Consider the following 21,429-nt stretch of genomic DNA (forward strand, 5'->3'; position numbering starts at 1 on the left):
TGTATGGGAAATGGAAATATATCCATCGAAAATAAATATAAAATCTATGGGAAGAATATATGGAATACACAGCTCAAGTAGCTTTAATGATTACTATTTTAATTAATTTCAACAATTGACTGCAACACATTTAAGTTCTATTTTGAAGCACAGTATCTTGGAAAATCTTTGTAAAATTATCTTAAAATTTGCATTTTTTGCTGTTGTAAATTGATCCACTTTTAGCACTTTTCACAATCGTAGATAAAATGTGGTGCATCATCTAGTGATCTATTAAGACACAAATAATGTTCCAGTGGAATGCCCCGAAAAACATTGAAATTCATGTCAACTTTCGAACATTATCCCCGAAATGATGCAATTTTGTAACTATCAGGGTAGGGAGAGGCAAGAAAAGGCCCGCATAAATTGAACAGCTGCTGGATAAGATCTAACATCTTCTGTAATTACGTGTCTGCAGATTACTCTTAGGAGCAGCAGCAGTAGCGACAGCAGCAGTTGGAGGCGCACCAAAGCGTTAAATTTGCAGCTGTTAAAACAGGGCCAAGACGAGACCCGAGACCCAGAAACAAGGCCAAAAGATTGCGCCCCGAGCGTTAGGTGCAAAAATAATACACCAAGAAAAACAAACAGCCAAAAAGGTAATCATCCGACAGACAAACCAACAGACAAATAGAAGACTCAACTGACAGAAAAGAGACACAGATACACACTTTTGTATGTAAGTATGGACATCTGATGTACTCGTACATAATAATTAGTTTCAACGAGTCGGCAGCACTTGAAGAAACCACCAAAAAATAAGAAGATAAAATTGCAGGCGGCAGGCAGGCCAGACAGATCCCGACAGAGAGAGAGATAGAGACTCTGGAGGACATTAAGTATCTATTATGCATTCATTTGTGTGCCGCAATGAGACACCATTCACCGAGTCGCCGTCTTCGGAGTGGAATTTGAATGATGTCTGCTCGGAAGGATTTCTTGGACAAATCCATGAAAACAAAAGGCGAAACATCAACGAAAATTCAGCAAACAAAAGAACAATAACCAGAAATATGCACGGCGAGTGTCTAGACAAGGCATAGGCATTGATAATGACAACATTTTTTAAGGTTTTAAAGACAAGTCACTGTCAGAATGGAAGGAAAAGTCAACTGCAAATGAAGACATAAAATTGTACACTAGAAAAATTATTTGACAAAAGTATAAGTTTATAGATTCAACGCTAAATCTTTGAACGTGATTTTTGTTTCTTAATTGAGTTCAATAACAGAGATATGTATTTATAGAGTAGGCTCGATCGAAACTCTCTTCTTAAGGCGTTTCTAGATTCAAATTCAAATTTTAATTCAAACAAAGTCTAGCTTAAAGTTTTAATCTTATCAATTTTATGGACTGCCTCTTTTTTTAGATAAAACCTCCAAAAAATCGTTCGATATGTTTCAAAAATTGATATTTTTCCCACTATTTTTGTATGTAATTTTCAATCGACAAGGAAACGCATTAAAAACAATAATCGTAAATTTTCAATCGCATTTTTGGTTTTTTCTCTTTCCAAAAGCCATATAACACCACTAGTACCCTCTGAAAAGTAAAAAATAAAGTATCTATGCAATTCACAATCCCAACTTGTTGTCAAGCGCGCTTTTATGATTCGGTTGGCATTCCAGTGTTTATGTTAGGGGTGGAAAAAAAAGTACAACCAGAGAAAACAGAAAACACGAACGCAACACGAACAGGCAGACACATTCCCATAGAAGCCGCAGACAAAAGTACGGGGCTTAGGACCACAGATCCACAGATCTGAGGGTTCTCCAGTGTTCCCAGGTACAGGCGGCGGCCAAAATAAAACCTAAAATCAAGAGCATGCAAAGCAGGTAGCTAGCAGAGGGCACGATACGAAGTTACGAAGAGAGTAAGGATCGCAAAGGTATGCAACGACAGAGAGGGAGCGGCTCTCCATAGTGAGAAAGAGAGAGGGAGAGCAGTGGTGTGCACTGGCGCATAACGTGGTTGGAAAAACACACACGAGTTTTTCCTTTCCCCCCTTTATAAATGATACCAGCAATTGACAATTCCAGGGCACAATCTCTCTACAGAGAGGGGTTCTCGATTCTCAAAAAAAGGTACAGTCATCGTCCTAGACCTTGCGCCTGTGCCTGTGGCTCTCATTCATTTCGTGTAGAAGAGACTCGCTCCTTTTGTGGCACCTTTTACCTTCATTCTTGTCGCACTTTTCTCCGTCCTGAGTGTCCATCAATTGTGCATCAACGGCCGCTACTCTGCATGTCAATCAGGAAAACCCTCCTCAGACAAGGTTCCGCCCCATTTCCATTTCAAAATCCCGATTTCCAGGCCAGAGATGAAAAAGTCAACAAAGTTTTTGTATCTTTTTGTTCGAGTCAAGAGTGTCTGTTGCTGGAAAAAGATCTTCCTTATTGTAGAAGAGATTCCGTCACCCCTTTCGGATTTTGTGAGGCAGAATTATCCATTAGATGGAACTGTCGATGGATTTGTAATGGGTGGATAGAGGAGGGAAATGTTTTACAGCATTTTAATTGATCATCGATGAAGGATGGCCCTATTTCTATGAAGATCAACATGAGATTAGGTTAAAGTGAAGGGTGTACCGCTCTTTATAGAACATTTTGTTAAGAAAAAGCGATTTTTCTCGCTGACAGAACTCCATTTGATACTAAAATCAATTTGGAATGGCATGAATTCCATGATTAATTCGTCAGACATTCTTTGCATGCAATTTTTGAACCCAAAATAGACTAATTGTAAAGGAACTATGGAGAATGAGCATAAAATTAGCTAAAAGTTTAGCCAAATGACATTTAAGCGTTTAATTGTTTCTTAATAACGGCCATTCAAATCACTCATTCAATCAATCAACCAATCAATGAATTTCAGTGGAATTCCTACCCTTTTCTTGTGTCACATTCCAACACATCTCAGTCTCCACACGTTTTTTTTACAATGTCTAACAATGAAAGACGATTCCGAGGATCCCTTCAGCGGAGTTCCCCTGATTCCTGTTCTCATTCTGTCGGTTAACCGATGGTTTAATTCTCTTGCGATGTAATGCGATCCGTGTGCGGAATGTGCGGTAAGGAATCTCGGGAATCTAGGGCTTTGGGAAGTCTCTTGCGGGTAAGCCAGGGCGTGGCATTTGGTCATAGCAGGGGAAACTTTCTCAACAGATCTACAACTTTCACACACATTCCCTCTCCACTCAGGGCACGAGGAGTACGAAGAGTATTTATTGAAAAATGCAAATAATGTGGAACAAAAAGCAAGCCACACTGAAACACATGGGATATACATATGCATGTATGTACATTTATACAGTATATGCTTAGATATATCCTCCACTCCTCAGTCAAGTCTGATCATCGGTTTACGACAATAACTCACTCACTCACTCGCAAAAAAGCAAACAAAACAAAAAACAACAACAGCAGAAAAATCACGGTCAGGCCTCGTTGGAGAGACGGTTGGAAACGGGTTTGATTTCTTCAAGCGAATGGATTTGCGAAACGGGTTTCCTCCACACACACACAAAACACCACACACCACTGTCTGAAGGGGCAACCTCTCTTTTGCACACTGCCAGATGGGCGTGGCACTGACCGCACACACTCCGATCGATCAACACTGAATGTGCAATGCATTTTCAACAGTTTTTGAGAGTTTATTTAGGGGAAAAGTTTCTATATACCATAAAACCAGACCAATCTCTATTGGAACTCCATGGAGAACTTGGTAACTTTGAAATGATTGCAGACATTTTGAGAAATATATTTCATATGTGATAAATATCTAACAGTTTCAGTAATTTAAATTTGATCTACCAAAAATTATCTAATCTTCAACGAAATACATCACAATATAAAACTCGAAACAAATTGAAAACAATAAAAACGGATATCCATAACTCATGTGCGACTATTTACACATTTTTTTCATTTGTTTCAAGCTAATTTTAAGCTTTTTATAGAGGATTTTTACGATTCCCATGAATTATGATATGTGCGCGTCGGCATCCATTCGATCTTTTGTTCATGAGAGCACCCACCTTATGGACAGACAGACAGACAGAGACAGAGACAAACAGCTGCACGAACAAAAGCTCCGATTTCCAGATAAAACTCTCCTCTCCCCATTCCTCCCTACCGAAAAATCTGTGGAATAATAAACTATAATTTGTGCAAAAAAAAAACACAAGATCGGAAACCGAAGCAAACGCAAAGGCGAAACACACACAGATACTGGGGATTATTGCGGGATCGGTCGAAAGCAAAAGTAATGTAAACAAAAGGTGGTGCCTGGGGAGAGCAAGGGGCATGCAACTGGGGGCAGTCAGACGGAGGAGTGGCAGAACAAACAACAAAACCCAAAAATAAACTTATTTTTCATTTGAGAACACAAGAACAGAACAGACCCAAAGAAGAGAGTGCTGGAGCTGGAGCTCTCTGAATCTGAAAATCTGAAAGCGACTCCAATTACTCGCCAAACTCGGGGGAAAAAAGGAATTGCAAAATAGGCGAAAAAATCCAGAAGAGAGAGGCGCAATCACCAAAGTCGTTGCCACAAGTGGAAGGGGTGCCAGTGCTCCAATCTGCAGTGGCGTTAAATTGCAGCTGTGCCACAAGAGCCGCAGCAAGAGCAGGGATTGTGAGACCAGGAGAACCTCTTACGAGGCGAAAAATATTTTCAAAACAAAAACATTCCAAAGAGTTAAAGAAACCTAAGAGTTGTTCCAGAGATATGCAGAAATCTATGATTTAAATATTTATTAAAATAGAAGATTTTCAAAATTCAACAAGAAATTTAGAGCAAGATTTTCCAAAAATCTTCATAAATTGGAGACTCTCTGAGATTTAAAATGTTCAAGCTACTATTACTGTTTTAGTTAGACTTCAAGTAAGGAATCGCAAGTAGCTTTGTTCAATTTCCTTAGGGAGCTTTAATCGAAAATAAGGTCGTCTGTCTTCACTTTTATATTTAGTTGAAAGCAGCGCTGATATAGTATCAGGTATTTATCAGTAGATAGTTATTACACTACTACCCCAACAGAACCCAACAGAAATCAAATAAAACCTAATGGAATACTACGTAATATTCCTTTAGTTAAAAGTCGGAACTATTGGGAACTGCTGATAAGCTGGAAAGGCGACGATAAGTTCGTCAACCAGTTGGATGGATGTCATCATTCCCCCCTCCACGAATACTACTACATACCACCACATACCGTCTGATGTTTCAGCAATTCTATCGCTGGGCATTACGATTGCTCAACAAGTTTGCTGAGGAGGAAGTGGACAATCATTCGCTTTGTGGTGTTTTAGTTAAATGGTGTTACCAAAGCAACCTGACAGCCGTAGTGTGGGGTCTGGAAATCTTTTACTAATATTTACTTTGTAACAATAATTAGTTTGGGAACTGATTTAAGACGAATTTCCGTAGAGTCCCTCTTCCTCAAGACACTCCTTTTGAGACAGTGCATAATCTATTGTTTACACTGTTTTCCGATCCTTAATTTGTTTAAAGTATTTTATCAATGGGCAAATATTTGCTTTTCCATAGCCATGGACCCCCCTGGGCCATTGTTTGAATGGAATCTAATATGAGCTCTATCGTGTCGTAATTGGATTATCTGGCACCTGCCTGTGTGGTAGGCCCACTCGCACACCTGAACACACGTGTAAGTGGTGTCTCTCTCTCTCTCTCTCTCTCTTTCTGTCTCTGTCTCTTTCTCTGTCGCTGAGTGTGTGTCCCAGTTTCTCTCTTTCTCTCCGCACATGGGCGTCTGATCCGATCAGATTCGGCCTACATTCGCCTCTGCACTTGCCCGTCCGTCCGTCTCTTGCTGTTGCTCTCGTCTTCTCGTTGGCTCTTTTTCCACCTTATTTGTTGAACTTTTGATATTTGTTTTTCGATTTATTTGTCTCCCCCTCCCTTTCCCTATTTTCTTATCACCTGCTCCTCCTCCTCCTCCTTCTGCTGCTGTTGCTGTCAATGCAAGTGCATTGTGTGTTTATTGCTATAGTTTTTGGTTTATCTCGGACCTTTATTTTTTTTTGGGACACACATTGATAAGGTAAATGGAACGGAATGTGGAACGTGCTCATTGATAACGGGGCAAAAGGTAATATGTACTCACTCCCTCTCCCGGTACTCCTTCCACACCATACTGCTGTTACTCATTCACTTTTACGAGCGAACTAAGAGAGAGAAGTCTTCAAGAATCTGTTTTGATTTTTGGGAACCTTTATGTTACTTTTGCCAAAATAATACACCGGACGGAGACTTTTCTATCCAATTTTATATGATCAAAATAGCTTCAATTCATGGCCAAACTTTGTCTCTGAATTATAATACTGTTTCTCTTCCTCCTTCGCCGTCAAATGCCCTGTAACAATCTCATGAGTCATGCAACAAAAGTACAAAGTTCAGCTATGAAAAATGCATATCCATGCAGTAGCAACATTCAAAAGAGAGAGAAACACAAAACAGAGAATGGGTGTGGGGGGAGGGAGCGCCAAAATAGAGCTTGAACAAAAAAAAGAGAATTGAGAATTGGCAAGAACCGCAAAACAGGCTTGTAATTGTAGTTGTTGCTGGTTTTGTTGTTGCTTTGTGGTAGGCAAGACAACAGTACAATGACCGAAACTTTTGCCATGCAAAAGAAGTAAAAGAAGAAGGAGGAGAAATAGAAGTAGAAGTTGAAGAGGGAGGGAGGGAGGTAAGCTACAGCCAGAACTCCGGCAAAAACAAAGCGTAGTAGAAAAATAATCATGTAAAGAGCGCCTCTGCTGCTGCGCTGCAGCTACTAAAAACCTGTTGGTCAAAGAGGAACAGCAACAGCCAAGCAGCACTAAAAATTCCAATCTTCCAGTCTGCTCTCCAATGATGTTGTTGCTTTTTATCCACTGGTTTCCAGTGCTCTCGCAAGCAGAGGCTCTGTTCTCCTCCCTCCATCACGATCTCTCTCTCTCTCTCACACACACCATCGCTGTGAAGCAGAGCTGTTCTCCTCCACTAAAACAGGTATAACTGTATGGCGCTGTTTCTGCGTGAGTGAGTGAGAGGGAGACAGAACGCGCTTGAGTGAGTGTGGAGTAGAGTGGAGACTTTTCGTGTGATGCGAAGCCACATCTTCACGAAAGAAACGATCAAAAAACAAAGGCAAAACTCTGATAACAAATGAAGGTGAGCAGCAAAAAAAAAAAATAACCGAAAGGCAAGAAGTAGACACGGAAGGAGGTGGGGAGTCCAGTAACACTGTTGGTCGCACCCTTTTCGGGGGCTTAAGCTGAAGATGTGCTCTCTAAGCCACCATCCCGCGTAGAGAAGCCACTGTTACGTATTGGAGCGGGGGAGATTAGCGTAGAGAATCACGTATCCTGTTACGTGTTCAATGTGTAGAGGGGGAAGGCGCTTCTGTTGCGAGGAGGGAGAAAGAGCTTCAAAAGCAGAAAGTACAAAAAAGAAAGATGCGCGGGTGGAGCACGCGTGTATGTGTTTGTGTGTAGAACTGCAGACGCCGTTGGAATGTCGCTGCTGGCTGCCTTTGTTGTTTTTGTTGCTAAGCCGGACATGGCAATTGTTTGTTGTCGGAGCGGGGGAGGATTGAGTTGGGGGAGGGCACTTATTTTGCAAGCAATTAAGAGCAAAAGCTCATAATTAACTCAATTGCAATACCTTTTTCTGGCGTCTAGCCGCGTGATTGTATTATATTCCAATATTCCAGTGAAGTACGGGTGTAAAAAGAGCACTTTTTTCACTACACTTTTCTCGCCTAATTAAATTAAGGCCACAATTGAAGATTTGTTCACTTTTTTCGTTGTATTTGTACTTGTATTGGTATTTTTGTTGTTGCACATTTCGCGACGCAACGGCATCGACGGCTGCGCAGTCCGCAATTTGCGTCTACGTCGACAGCGGGCCACCAAGACGACCGACGGCGTCGAACAAGCGCTACGCGCAAAGGAATGCGAAAAAAGTAAAATGGAAATTGCGCAAAAAATTCAAACGATAAATGGCAGGCGCGCACCGCACTGCCTTTTAATTTATGTTAACAAATGCAAAGCAAAGCTTGTGCATTTATATAGAATCACTTTTTCACTTGTTGCCGACGTTTTGATGCAATTTCCTGCCTTCTAGGAAAATTCGATCGTAATTTTCACAGCAAACGGTGAGCGACGCTTGCGTCTTTTTGGCGAAAATATTAGTTGATATTATTGTGTATTTTCTGAATTCAGAAAGAAAAATCGACACAGTATCGGTGTTTCATGCTTCGCGGCGAAAATTTTATATTTTAGCTCGATTTTGAATTGTTTTAATTTATATCGTCCGACACACAGCCGCGCACGGTGAAAAAATTTGTTTGACTGCGCTGCCACTTCGCTGAGAAATTTGTAGGGTGTCGACAACGGGTAAATACGTCACAAAAATTTGAGGTACGCAAGGCACATCACACCTGCGACTTTAATCCTCCGTGTTGGAAATTCTCCCAGGGAAATTCTCTCCTGTGTCTAAACGGTCAGGGAAGTTCTCTCCTGTGTCTAAAGGGTCAGGGAAATTCTCCCGCCATACGCTCTGGCAGGCACTATTGGGGATCCTTTCAAAAGGTGCTATGAAGGTGGGGGACTAAAAAAAGTTCGTCCTTTTTTCCCTGCATGCCATACCTTTCCGTTACATGCCAAAGAGAGGATTAGGTCAGCAAGATCCTCTCTTTCTCTCCTCATTTTTGCGTATCAAATGTGAGCAAGCACTTTTCCTCGACTTTTGATCTTCTGTTTAATCTTACCAGCTATTTAGGGATCTTAGCGCGAAAACTATAATTTTACCTGATTCGTCAATAAAGATTGACTAGTTGACCACAAGATTGGCTAGCTTCCAAAACGAGAAGGGACGTGTGAGACGCTTCTTACGCTTATATATATATTTTGAGATAAAAAAATCGCGATATAAAATATTTTTATTTAAAAATATATCGATATATTGGAATTTTGATATGTATTTGACAACCCTAGTTTCGTTGCGGGTTAAAACATTTAAAATATAAAAAAGGTACTTTAATATTTTGTTTTTAGAGTAAATTAGTATCGATAATGGATATTGCATTGCCACAGATGGCCTTCACTTAATTAAAAGATTGAAGGTCTGATTGGGGTTATAGATCTGTAGCGGATTGGCCGCATAGATGGTGACCGGTAGATTCCACACCATCGTCTCCACGGGCATCTCGGCGGGCGCCTTCAGCTCCCCGGACTCTGGATTGGGGCCACCGAAATCCATCATCGTGCTGGTCACAAACTCGAAGTGCAGCCGCCACTTGACATCGACGAGATCCGTGCGGAATGTGGGCGTCACGTGCAGGGGAATGGGCACCACCACCTGCGTCTGTTGTGTGGCGTAGCACACCTGATGCGTGTTGGAGATGGTCGAGAGCTTGCCTGTGGGCTCGGGCGTGTCCTTTTCCCGGGCACTGCCCGAAGTGGCCGATCTGTGCAAGCTGTCCACCGCCACGCCGCTGGCTACGCTGGCCATGTCGAAGGATTGGATGGAGGAGGCATCGTCCCCGACCGACGACTGCGACTGCAGCGCCTGTGGCGGCTGTGGCCGGATGGGTAGCTCCTGCTGCTGCAGCTTCACGGAGAACTGAACGCAGCGCACCTGGCAGCCATCAAAGTCCAGGCTCCCCACTATGTCCTCGCCCAGCTTGTAGGCGGGCTTGAACAGGCAGAAGCGGCCCACGAATCCTCGTTTGTTCGAGATGCGATAGAACTTTGGAGCACGTCGGGCAGTCACATTCTGCAAGGGGAAACAAAAGGCATCAATAATCGTTACTGGAGGTTGCTTTTACGCACCTTTAGATGGTGCCAGGATATCTCCAATTCGCTGATCTCACGCTTCTCCAGGAAGGGATTGGTGGGCGCCAGCTCCTCGTTGGTTTCCACCGTCACGGGGAGCTCATCCGGCCGGGCAATGATGGGAATGGGTAGCACACGGATGGGCACGGCAAGTGTCTGCACCTTGGACTTGACCCGCTGCGTGGCTATGGTGATCTTGTAGAAGTATCTGATGTCGTGTCCACGATATGTGGGCGGACCATCGCGTGGCACAAATTCATTGAAGAAATCTGTCAATTGGGAGGACCTCTGGGTGAGTTTTTATCTGATCTGGCAGTGCGCTACTCACATATCTTGGTCTCGCCGGGCTGCAGCTTTAGGTCGCAGAACAGTATCTTCGGTTTGGTGGCCACTATTACCTCTCCGGGCGCCTGGGTGACCGCATCCAAGGCGGTTCTTCCGATGAGCTCCGTCAGCTCTTGCGTCTTGTCCGCTGTGGGCGTCGAATAGCTGGTCTTGCGGTAGCAGTGGAGCTGTGCGGAGGCCCAGGCAAGGTTCTCCAGCCTGTTCAATATGGAATTTGCTTTTATTTATTTAGTTCGTTTGTTGTTTTGGCTGAAACTCGTACCCTGCTTCGTTGGCATTCCTGTTGGACGGCGGCTGCTCGTCGGCAAAGACTTTGTGGGTGAATTCAATCAAACACTCGACGCGTTCGCCTGTGGCATAGATGGCCGAGTCGGCACGCACCAATTTGGCCTTAATTTCAATCATTTTCAAAATCTATTATTTATCCATTTAGCATCAGCTGGTTGAACCACAAGTTCGTTCAATGAACTAGTTCAGTGGGTTAAGACTGGTATATTTCTGGTATTTTTAATGTATAAATTCACGGTCACACTGTTCAAAATAGAGTCGCAAAATAAAAAATTTTAATTTAATTTTTCCACGTAAACTGAAGCCATGTATCAGGAATATCTGAACCAACTGCAGACCTCCATAGCGCCGCTCAGCTCGGACCAGCTCAAGGAGCTGCTGAACAATGACGACAAGCTGGACGAGAAGGTGGACGAGGTTCTGCTGGCGCTGAAGGAACAAAAGAACAAAATATTCGAAGACAATCGCAGCCGAGCGGAGGAGAACATCGAGAAGGAGCCACAGATCATCGAACTGCGCGGAAAGCTGTCCGAGTTGTCCGAGGAGGGGCGCAACTGCTGCAGTGCCGTGCAGGAGAAGCTCACAGAGCTCAACAAAAAGACGGGTGGCGTAGGCCAGGAGACGGCCCTGGCGCTGCTGCAGACTGCGGCCTCGGAGAGCGAGGAGCAGACCGAGGAGATGGTCAAGAAGTTCAACGACAACGAGCTCAATGTGGAGGCCTTCCTGGAGGAGTTTCTTGCCAGCCGCCGCACCATGCACCTGCGCCGCCTCAAGGCCGAGAAGATGCAGGATCTCATACGCAAGCAGCGCCGCAGCACAGCCCCCGGCCACCTGCCAGCGTACGGTAATGTGCCGGCCAGCGGCTTCTATCCCTCGCCCGGTGGATCCGCGATGCCCTATCCCCCGACCGGTGGTATGCCCTATCCCTCGGCTGGTGGCCCAGCGCCATATCCCATGATGGGTCCACTAATGCCCATGCCGCCGCCGTCGAGGCCGTACTAGAAGGGGCTGCGGGGGCAACACCCGTAGACTGGTTACTGCCATAGTAGTAGTAGTAGTAGAAGAGGAGACGAAGTGTTGGGCGGGGGGCGACGCATGACGCATCCGTGACGCAGTTGTAGGGGAATTTTGAACAACCGACAGTATAAAATTGTGTGAAATATTTAATAAACGACAACATCTCATCGAGTTAAAAACTTGTGTTTATTGTTTAAAATTTTGAGAGTAGAATCAATCTTCACTTTAAGTACATATTGCTTCAGGTTCCTCCTCCGCAGACGAATCAAATGGACAATGGGAACGGTTTCTCTTTGTGTTTAAATTAATATTTAAAACTATGATATATATTTATCGTATGTAATGTAGTGTATAATTTATAAATTAAGCGAAAGTTAATGTTAAATGTTAGACGCTTGCGTTGCTTTGCTTTGCCTGTTAACAAAATACAACATTTTGGATAAAAACAATACATGGTGGAGCGTGGTGATGGATGGGGGCCCAAGGCTAGGCGGCGTTTAAAGCGATTCCTTAACGTGTATATATAGAGTAGAAGAGTGCAGCTGATTGGATTAACTATTAGTACAGGAAGTTAGGATTGTGTGGTGCATTTTGTGTGTGGGTTGGTTCTCTCTCTCGCCATCAAATGTGTGTGTATATTATTGCCTATCTTCCTTTCGATTTCAGTGTCGTTTCAATTTCAGATTTGCATTTTCGCTTCATTGGGTTTCCTCTTAGAGAACGATTAGTCTTTTGTGTTTTTCATAATTCCAACGGCTTCCGTTTCCATATCGTGTGTAAAATGTTTTATATAAAATATGTTCAACTATTCCTCCGGGCGGTTCGGTTCGGTTCGGATCTCACTTTAAAAGCTTAATAACTTAAGCGCCTATTGTTAGGGTATTCAAAAATATATTCCTACAATTGCTACAAACTGCAACGAGGGAGGGTAGTGTAGTGGGTGACGGTAACGCCATCATGACGAGCCGAATTCCTTCATCCACTTCTCGTACTTGTCCAGATCCGCCCTGGACACGCTCTTGTTGCAGCGACTCATGGCCTCGTTGAAGTCCTTGTTGGACACGGGCAGGTCCACCTCCTCGGTGGCCAGTTGCCTGATCTGCTCGGGCGTAAGGCCAGCTATCTTCCGCCGCATGGACATCATGCTCGCCTCCCTACGAGAACAAAAGGAAACGAGAAGTTAGAGCCAAGACTTGAGGCAGCAGCCAACCCAGTCAACCCACCTGCAAACATTGGTTATGTCCGCTCCGGAGTAGCCCTTCAGCTCGTTGGCCACGTAGGTGAGATCCACCGTGTCGTCCACTTTGACCTCACGCAGATTGATCTTGAGCAGCGCCTCGCGCCCCTCATCCGACGGCAGTGGTATGTAAATGCGCTTCTCCAGCCGCCGGCGTAGCGCCTCATCAATGTCCCAGGGAAAATTGGTGGCTGCCAGCACCATAACAACTTTGGCCTGCTCCTCGCCACCGCCCACGCCATCCATCTGCACCAGCAGCTCCGATTTGACGCGTCGCGAGGCCTCGTGCTCCGACTCCGACCCTCTGCGCGAGCACAGCGAGTCAATCTCATCGATGAAGATCGTGCTGGGCGCATAGAAGCGCGCCATTTCGAACAGCAGTCGCACCATCTTCTCCGACTCACCACGGTACTTGGAGGTGAGCGTGGCCGAGCTGACATTGAAGAAGGTTGTGCCGCATTCGGTGGCCACGGCCTTGGCCAGCATCGTTTTGCCCGTGCCCGGTGGTCCGACCATGAGCACACCCTTCCATGGCCTTCGAATGCCCTAAAGAAATCAATAAAAAAAACATCAATAAAAACTACTTGTTGGTGCCACTGGATACATGTGTCTGTAGATATCAGGCAACGCGTATCACAATTTGTAGATAAGATTGTGCCAACGAGGCAAATACAACTTTCACAGCAAGTGTCGGGGATTCCTCTTCAAAATCAATCAAAGCGGGTTCTAAGAGTTCCACACAAACAAATCTACACAACTGCGGGTTTAACACTGCCCTAGATAAGCCCTGGGAGAGCTACAAACTTTCAGAATATCAAATTCAAATGCTCCATCAGCTCGTAAACGTTTGTGTCTCATCCGTTGTACAAATATTGTGGAGCACGGCTGGCGTTTATTGACCCAACACCGCAGCGTAGATAAGATCAACTTGCTATGAAGTGATTCAGAGTTCAGAGTAAACAGGCAAAAGCGATGACGCACCTTAAAGTAGTCCGGCATGAGCATGGGCAACACCACAGCCTCTTCCAGCAGCCGTTTGGCATCCTGCAGATCGGCAATGTCGCTCCACCGCACCTTGGGATCCTTTTGCAGAATATCACGCTCTGAAACAGGCAAGGGACAATGGTTAGGAAGGGAAGCGCCGTGATGGGGGAGTTTCAACTCACCCAGAATGTCGACCAGCTCGGCTTCGATGTGATTATTTGGCTGGAACTTGCGCTCCTCTTCGCCCGCCTGCGAGTCACCGCCCTCACCGTCGCCCGCTCCGCCATTGCTGCCTGCCACGCCGTCCTCGTCCTTGCTGTCGTTGTTGTTGGCATTGCGATCGTTGTTTGAGGTGGAAAGTTTTCGTCCCCCTGCCCGGCCATTGGTGGCACGTGCACTGTTCGAGGTGGAGGCGGTGGCGGCGGCGGACGAGTTGCGTTTCGGACCGTTTCGGTTCGTGATCTGTGGGATTGTGCTGGGACGGTTGCTCTGCGTGGCGTTGGTGCCGTTGCGTCGATTGTTGGTTGCTGCTCGCCGGCCCACAACCTGTGTGGTGCTGCTGGCCGAGGTCGAGGGTGGAGGCTTGGGCGGACCCCAGACGTCTGGATCCTTGGGCGGTGGTGTCCAAATATCTGGATCGGGCTTAAACCAGGCGGAGGGATCTTGGCTCACGTTGCTCTCCTCGCTCAACTGCTGTCGCAGCTTGTGGGCAAATTTAGTGCTCTGCAAATCCAGCGATATGTCCTGCAGTGTGCGTTGTATGGCCTTCACTTTGGCATGCTCCTGGCTGATCTGCTGATTGATCTGCAAGCACAACAGAGTGATGTGAGTTTGACAATTGGGGGATTATCCTGTGCGCTTACCATGCTCCACTTGCCCTTCCGCATGGGATCCGCTGTGGCCTTGAGCTGGCGTGCCAGCATGCCCTGCAATCCCTCATAGTAGATGCAGGCCGAGTCATAGTTGCCCGTCAGCGCCATGTCCCTGGCTAATTTGGCATTATCGCATATTTCTTCAAACGTAGTTTTGGCCATTACGGTCATTCCTACACAGTTGCTTGTCTTTTGCTTGCCACCTCGCAGCAGCTGCTCAGATTCCAAACGGAACGGATCGGCACGGTACGGAACAGGTTGTCGTCGTTGTAACCAAAAACGAAATAAAGATTAGTTCCAATTAAAGCATTCGAGTGCGTAGCAAGAGTTTCTCTGCTTCTAATGTTGGTTGCTACGGTGTGTGCGGTATGCGGGAAGGGGAGCTGGTGTCAGTGAGTGCGAACAATAGAACGGAAGCGACTTTGGCGGCACTGCGTCACTCACACTCACACACACACACACACCATGCCTAACAATCACACAATCAAACATGGAGAGAGCCCGCCCCAACGCCCGCCGCCGCCTTTGCCTTGCAGGTAAAAATGGAAAGTGAGCCGAGCAGCCAGAAAATACAATCAAACCAAATAAAAAGGAAGATACTCGGCACGAGTGGCAATGCCAACGACCGAAGTGCGTTGCTAATTATAAAGCACACAAACACACAAAATCTGCAATTGTCAACGGGCAAGTATCGTCTGTGTAAATATATTTAAAGACGCTCTCAATTCACATTCCCATTCTTCCACTTCCACTTCCAAGGCGGGACGTGGGCCCCGGCCGAAATGCCGATTGGAAAAATGTAATAAAATTATTATAAACCCGCATTGGAAGCAGCCATAGCCATAGCCATGGCCGCAGCAGCAACAGCAGCAGCGCCCGAATAAGGCGCTCGACCTTGTTGGCTCTCGCATTTGAATGATTCTTTCAACTCAACGACGTTCAAAATGTCGTTTTGTATGCAAAAAAAATAACAAGAAAAATTCAACGCTCGCACACACACAAGCACAAAGCAGCGAAAAAAGAAGGAAAAAAACCAGAGCGAAGCTCAGGTTTCAGCGGCGCGCACTCACACACACAAATGTGTAATTGAATGCGATTTAAATAGATTTCAAGTCAATTGCAGGGCTTTGAAGATTGCATTTCTGCGCTTTTGAATACAATTCCCAATTTATGCTCCCAGCTACGTGGGGGCGGGCGTCTGACGTTGACATTTCTCGGCAGCCGCTGGCTTTAACTTCCACACAACACCGACATTTTGGCGGCCACTCGATGAACTTACGGTTATGGACATTAGTGAACTGGATTTGTTACACGGCGTTGAAAGCTTAAAGTTAAAACGAAACTTATTTAGTTAATAATTAAAAGGCGATTTAAAAAAAAGTGCTGCTTGTGTTTGTTAATACTAGGGGCAGGTGTGACCGAGGATTTATCGATCAAATATACCGACAGACCCTCACAAATATACCGAAATATGCCCTTCCATTTTCAAAATTACTGTAAATATACCGTAAATCTTAAATCATTTTCCTCGAGTTTGATCTTCTCTTTAATATTACCAGCTATTTAGAAATCTCAGCTTTAAAAATTTAGTTTTACTCAAATCATCATTAAATTCTGCATAAAACTGTCTAATTTTCATGAACTATCTTAATTGGGTTGATTGCAAAATAAGGTTAAAACTGAAAAGGTCGACCAAAAAACTAGCATTCATATTTCTTAAATATACTGAAGAAGGAAACGGTTTTAACCCACTGACACTAACACCTGTCAGTGCTAATGAACATACCTTCTAAATGCCCTTATGTCCAATATCACCATAAGAAAAAAGCTGCTTGTATCTTTGCTCCTCCAATCAATCATTGCTTGTGTGGATTCGGGTTCAGGTTAAAAATGTCAAATGGAATAAAATATTTCACTATATGCACCTACCAAAACAAAACAACAGCAGCGCGTGGTCTGGCAACCCTGCGTCTATAGATAAGGTCGTCTCATCGGTTATCGGTTCTTAATAATTCGGCTTAACGTGCTTAGACATTTATTAAATTTAGCCCATCACGCAAGCGACGGCGCCCAAAATGACAACGCCCACGCGCGCAACCCTCGAGAAGGCCCTCAAAAGCGATGCGAAACTCCAGAAGGAAGCCACACAAATCGCCAAGGGCAAGTGGCATTAAAGTCTCCGGACGCTCCTGTTCTCATCGGAAAAGTGTCTTTGTTTTTCCAGATTTGACCGCTGGCGTATATGACATATCGCTGCTGGCGGAGGAGTTGTGCTTTGCCCTGTCCTCGCCAGACATGGAGCAGCGCGTGGCCGGCACCAATTTGTTGTCCGCGGTCCTGTGTGCCCTGCCAACGGATTTGCTCAGTGCGGAGCAGCTGGAGTTCCTCACCACGTTCTACACGGACCGACTGCGGGATCACCACAACGTGATGCCAGCGATCATCGATGGTATTGATGCAATGGTTCACATGAAGGCTCTGCCAGCCGGTAATGTTCCACTGATCCTACAGGCATTCTTCCAGCACACAACCTGCCAGTCGCAGACGCGCGGAGACCGCACCAAGTTGTTCAACATCTTCAAGTACCTGACGCTCACCTACAAGGAGGGTATGGCCCGACCTGTTTTACAATCGATTTCCCCTCCTTTTACATTCCCTTTTTATTTCCCCCTTTGACAGAGCTCACGACGATGGCCGGTGACTTTGTTTACGGCCTAATCAACTCCATTGACGGGGAGCGCGATCCCCGCAATCTTGAGATCATCTTCAGCTTCATGCCCGACTTCATGGCCAACTATCCGCTGCTTCATTTGGCCGAGGAGATGTTCGAGATCTTCGCCTGCTACTTCCCCATCGACTTCAATCCCAGCAAGCAGGACCCCACGGCCATCACGCGTGACCAGTTGGCCGCCAAGCTGACCAACTGTCTGGTGGCCAACAATGAGTTTGCCGAGTGGACGGTCGTACTGGCCGTGGAGAAGCTGGAGAGCGAGCTGCTGGTGGCCAAGCTGGACTCCATTGAGCTGCTGGCAAGCAAACCAAACGACCTTCACGCAACCTTCACAGCCACTAATTTCCGCTTTCATTTGTATTCCAGCATCAAGCGGCCGTCAAGTTCCCTCCCTCTGTGCTGGAGCCGCACTTTGACCAAATCTGGCAGGCGCTCAAGACCGAAACATTTCCTGGCGCCGACAACGAAGACATTCTGAAAGCCTCGCTCAAGGCTTTGGGCGCGCTGCTGGAGCGAGCGGCCCATGTGCCCAGCATTAGCCACAGCTATCAGACGTCTGTGCTGGGCGTGGTGTTGCCCCAATTGAGCGACGTGAATCAGCGGCTCTTCCATCCGGCGACGGCCATTGCGCTGGTGTGTGTGGCAGGAGACGCACCGTTTGCCGCCGACAAGATCCTGAACAGCTTTCTGCTCAAGCTGCAGGCCACGGATCTCGGCACGTCGCCGCCCGACCAGCGCATCAAGATATACCAGATTGTCGCCCAGGTGTACAAATTGACCGCCCTGCGTGATTCGCTCCAGAAACTGGACACCACGATACGCGTTCCCCTGCAGGACGACGTTATAGCAGCGCTTCGACTGTGCGAGCGGGAGGATTTCGATGCCAAGCAGGAGGACCTGGAGCTGCAGAAGGCGGCCCTGTCTGTACTTAACGAGTGCGCCCCGGTGCTGAGCGAGGCACAGCGTGCGCTGGTGTACAAGGCGCTGGTGCAGCTGATCAGCCATCCCACCATCGACCTGGACTTCACCGTGCTCACGGTGGGCCTGGGCGCCCTGCAGCCGGTGGAGCTGCAGGCGAACTTCATCGACATTGGCATTCGGAACTTTGAGATCTTCTCGAACTTTATCAAGCGAAAGATTTACAGCAACCTGCTGCCGCTGCTACCCCAAATGGCATTTACCCAACGCATTTTGGACCTGGTCATGACGCAGATGTTTAAGGCAGGCAACCCAGAGCCCGTGCGTCTGCTGGCTCTGGAGGCGCTCAACACGCTACTCACACAGGAGGATCAGCGCTTCATTGTGGACCTCCAGCAGCAGTCCAATTTGCTGCACAAGCTCATCGAGCTGGCCCAGCAGACGGAGGATCTGACGCTGCAGTCCCTGGAGCAGATTGCCGGCGCCCTGAGCCGCATCATCCAGCAACTGCCGCTCTCCGAGCAGAGTGCCATCATCAGCGAGTATCTGCCGGGGCTCCAGCTGCAAAAGTCGGCGGATTTGTACATTGCCAAGGGGCTGCTGGGCTACCTGCACAAGGACATCAGTCTGGACGATCACTTCGAGCGGCTGCTGAGCGATCTCACCCAGCTCTCCCTGAGCACCGACAACGAGCAGCTGCGAGTCATTGCCCACCATTTGCTCTGCAGTTTGGTTAACAAAATGCAAAACTCCCCGGAGAATCGGGGTAAAGTGAAGCAGATCACCGAGCAACTGAAGAAGGCCATCAAGACGGGCGATGTGCGAGCTGTGGAGATTCTTGCCTGGGTGGCCAAGGGTCTGGTGGTGGCCGGTTTCGATGAGGCCGCCGATATTGTGGGAGATGTGAGTGCAGGAGGAACCTTTAATCAGCCAACAAATTGTAACCTTTGCTTTCTTGCTAGCTGTCGGATCTGCTCAAGCATCCGACTCTGAGCACTGCCGCTGCCTTGGGCTTTGACATTATAGCAGCTGAATATCCCGAGCTGGATTTGCCGGTCGTCAAGGTCCTGTACAAGCAAAAGTTCTTCCACACCATCATGGGCAAGATGGGCAACAAGCTGGCCGACTATTGTGTGCATCATCTGAAGGCGTTTGTCTACGTGCTGAAGGCCACGCCGCAGGCGGTGATCAAGCTGAATATCGAGCAGCTGGGACCGCTGCTCTTCCGCAGCCTGGAGGAGCACAACGAGGCGCAGTCCTTGTGCATTGCCCTGGGCATCTGCGAGAGCTTTGTGCAGCAGCAGGATGCGTATTTCCAGGCGCATTTGGGCCATCTCATACCCAGCTGCCTGGAGCTATCCAAATACAAGGCGCAGCACACGATGGTGAGTGATTCTGGAGACTGTAGACTCTGTCGGGGCTTCATTCATTTGTTTATCCCAACAGCAAGTGCGAATTGCGGCGCTGCAGCTGCTCTACGATATAACGAAGTATCCAACGTTCGCTCTGCTGCCACACAAGGTGGACGTGACGCTGGCCCTCGCCGCAGCCCTGGACGATCCGAAGCGTCTGGTGCGGACCACGGCGGTGCAGGCCAGGAATGCCTGGTACCTGGTGGGAGCCGCCAACGGAGATTAGCCACGGAACGAACAAATTATTGTTAACATTTTAAACGAAATCAGAAATAAGAGAACGCACAATCCATAGGATCTACACGAGTTTATTTGCCAGCTGTCAAAGCTCAATACGGATGCTCGCACTGGGAGCGGGCGAGGAGAGCGCATTTCTGGGCCCGCTGCACCACCTCGGGGCAGCGTCGTCGCCGCATGAAGCGGCAGTCCTGGAAGAAGCCCTCGTTACGCGGAAATCCGTGCGTAAAGTCCTGAAATGTCAGCAGTCCCAGTCCCCAGATCTTGCCGCCACGAAACTCACCCTCGTACTTCATGCCATCCGCGCGCCAGAAGATGCCACTGCCATGGAACCAACCCTGATGGAACTCGCCCTCATATCTGTGCATAAGGATTAGGGTTCTGCCTCGTTGGAATTTTGATAACTGATTTGATTGCGGCACTCACTTGGCTCCATCGGGAAACCAGAGGCAACCCACGCCCTGGCTGAGCCCCTCCTGGAACTGTCCATCGTAGCGTGTGCCGTCGGCAAACTGCAGATGGCCAATGCCGTGCTTCTGGCCAAGCTGATTCCACTCCCCGATGTAGCGACTGGCATCCTCGTACCGCCAGCCGCCCACCTTTACGGCGCCCGCACTGTACTGACTCTGACCCTGGCCATGTCCGTGTCCATGTCCGTGTCCGTGCTGGCCCTGATGATGCTGGTTCTCTATGCGTGCCGTGGTCACGCCCACGCTGCTCACTAGAAGGGCGAATGGGATTGATTCACAGCGGCAGACGTCGCTTCCTTCGTTCACTTACTGTCATCGTCGTAGTCGTCCATGGCCATTGCTTCTATCACTGCCCACTATCCACTTTCCACTGTTCGTGATGCTCTCCAAGCTGCTACTGAGCTTTGCTCGTTCCGCACCAGAAACCAGAGTCTTGTGTGGCTTCCATTGGGGCGCTGGCCCTGGTGTTCTAAATCTAATTAGCATATTGCACGGCTGCACAGTGGGCTGGCAGTTTGCCAAAAATTGCACAAAAATCTACCGAGCTAAGAATCAACTCAGGAAAGAGAGAATTATTTGCCCCTCGAAGTACTTTATGGAGCTTTAGCTGAGTGCACGAAGTCTTCTTTGCTATGATAATTTGCTATGATAATTTGATCCTCTAAACAGTTGCTGTTAGATTTTATATTCCACATTATGTGCAGCGATGAAACACCGCTCCGTTTTACTAAATCCTCGACTGTCTTATCTTTACCAGTTGTAATTTCTGGAGGTGTTTCTACTCCAGGATGAGAAGTTTTGTGGCCTCCACTGCTTTTTCAGTGTTTCTTTTTCTGTTTGGTTGGATAGGTTCTCGATAGATCCGCACAGAGGTCATGCCCAACAACCTGCACTTAAAGGAAAGAAACTCCATTGAGCACGATCAGAACCGAAAACTTTCTTTACTTCGCGTAAGTAAAGAGATTTTTGCATGCACAATTGGAAGCAGAGTCCCAGTCTATGTTTTCTTGTTCTTTGATTTTTCATCACTGCTT

General features: G+C 47.0%; 6 protein-coding genes across 7 annotated transcripts in view; 2 read left to right on the plus strand and 4 right to left on the minus strand.

Annotated features, from left to right (window-relative positions):
- The window catches only part of LOC117899714, a 54,745-nt gene extending 46,370 nt beyond the window's left edge, over window positions 1-8,375 (minus strand). Inside the window, 1 exon segment of the mRNA XM_034809929.1 lies at window positions 7,711-8,375. The gene's annotated coding sequence lies outside the window, so the exon portion shown is untranslated.
- Window positions 8,376-9,071: 696 nt separating this feature from the next.
- On the minus strand, window positions 9,072-10,666 carry LOC117896461 (RAB6A-GEF complex partner protein 2). The gene is made up of 4 exons (XM_034804794.1): window positions 10,492-10,666; window positions 10,213-10,427; window positions 9,882-10,153; window positions 9,072-9,825 (listed from the first exon to the last, which is right to left on the minus strand). Exons 1-4 carry the CDS (start codon window positions 10,632-10,634, stop codon window positions 9,151-9,153), a joined length of 1,305 nt encoding a protein of 434 aa, XP_034660685.1. The 5' UTR covers window positions 10,635-10,666; the 3' UTR covers window positions 9,072-9,150.
- Window positions 10,667-10,758: 92 nt separating this feature from the next.
- LOC117896462 (vacuolar protein sorting-associated protein 37B) lies at window positions 10,759-11,713 on the plus strand. The gene has a single exon (XM_034804795.1). The coding sequence runs from the start codon at window positions 10,824-10,826 to the stop codon at window positions 11,517-11,519; it is 696 nt and encodes a 231-aa protein (XP_034660686.1). The 5' UTR covers window positions 10,759-10,823; the 3' UTR covers window positions 11,520-11,713.
- Window positions 11,714-12,160: 447 nt separating this feature from the next.
- On the minus strand, window positions 12,161-16,061 carry LOC117896460 (katanin p60 ATPase-containing subunit A-like 1). Its single transcript, XM_034804792.1, has 6 exons — window positions 15,907-16,061; window positions 14,619-14,840; window positions 13,938-14,559; window positions 13,753-13,874; window positions 12,758-13,317; window positions 12,161-12,688 (listed from the first exon to the last, which is right to left on the minus strand). The coding sequence occupies exons 1-6, from the start codon at window positions 15,916-15,918 to the stop codon at window positions 12,490-12,492; spliced, it is 1,737 nt and encodes a 578-aa protein (XP_034660683.1). The 5' UTR covers window positions 15,919-16,061; the 3' UTR covers window positions 12,161-12,489.
- Window positions 16,062-16,595: 534 nt separating this feature from the next.
- On the plus strand, window positions 16,596-19,985 carry LOC117897145 (MMS19 nucleotide excision repair protein homolog). 2 transcript variants are annotated; one of them, XM_034805814.1, is made up of 6 exons: window positions 16,596-16,787; window positions 16,852-17,235; window positions 17,307-17,656; window positions 17,725-19,179; window positions 19,239-19,661; window positions 19,723-19,985. In XM_034805814.1, the coding sequence occupies exons 1-6, from the start codon at window positions 16,703-16,705 to the stop codon at window positions 19,912-19,914; spliced, it is 2,889 nt and encodes a 962-aa protein (XP_034661705.1). In that variant the 5' UTR covers window positions 16,596-16,702; the 3' UTR covers window positions 19,915-19,985. The 2 variants fall into 2 exon arrangements, with proteins under 2 accessions (XP_034661705.1, XP_034661706.1); XM_034805815.1 differs by lacking the exon at window positions 16,596-16,787 and having other exon boundaries at window positions 16,962-17,076; window positions 17,139-17,235.
- LOC117897147 (MORN repeat-containing protein 4 homolog) lies at window positions 19,962-20,821 on the minus strand. The gene is made up of 3 exons (XM_034805816.1): window positions 20,706-20,821; window positions 20,352-20,646; window positions 19,962-20,285 (listed from the first exon to the last, which is right to left on the minus strand). Exons 1-3 carry the CDS (start codon window positions 20,731-20,733, stop codon window positions 20,018-20,020), a joined length of 591 nt encoding a protein of 196 aa, XP_034661707.1. The 5' UTR covers window positions 20,734-20,821; the 3' UTR covers window positions 19,962-20,017.
- Window positions 20,822-21,429: the final 608 nt, after the last annotated feature.

This window comes from Drosophila subobscura, chromosome O (genome assembly GCF_008121235.1).
Source record: "Drosophila subobscura isolate 14011-0131.10 chromosome O, UCBerk_Dsub_1.0, whole genome shotgun sequence".
Classification (NCBI taxonomy): Eukaryota; Metazoa; Arthropoda; class Insecta; order Diptera; family Drosophilidae; genus Drosophila; species Drosophila subobscura.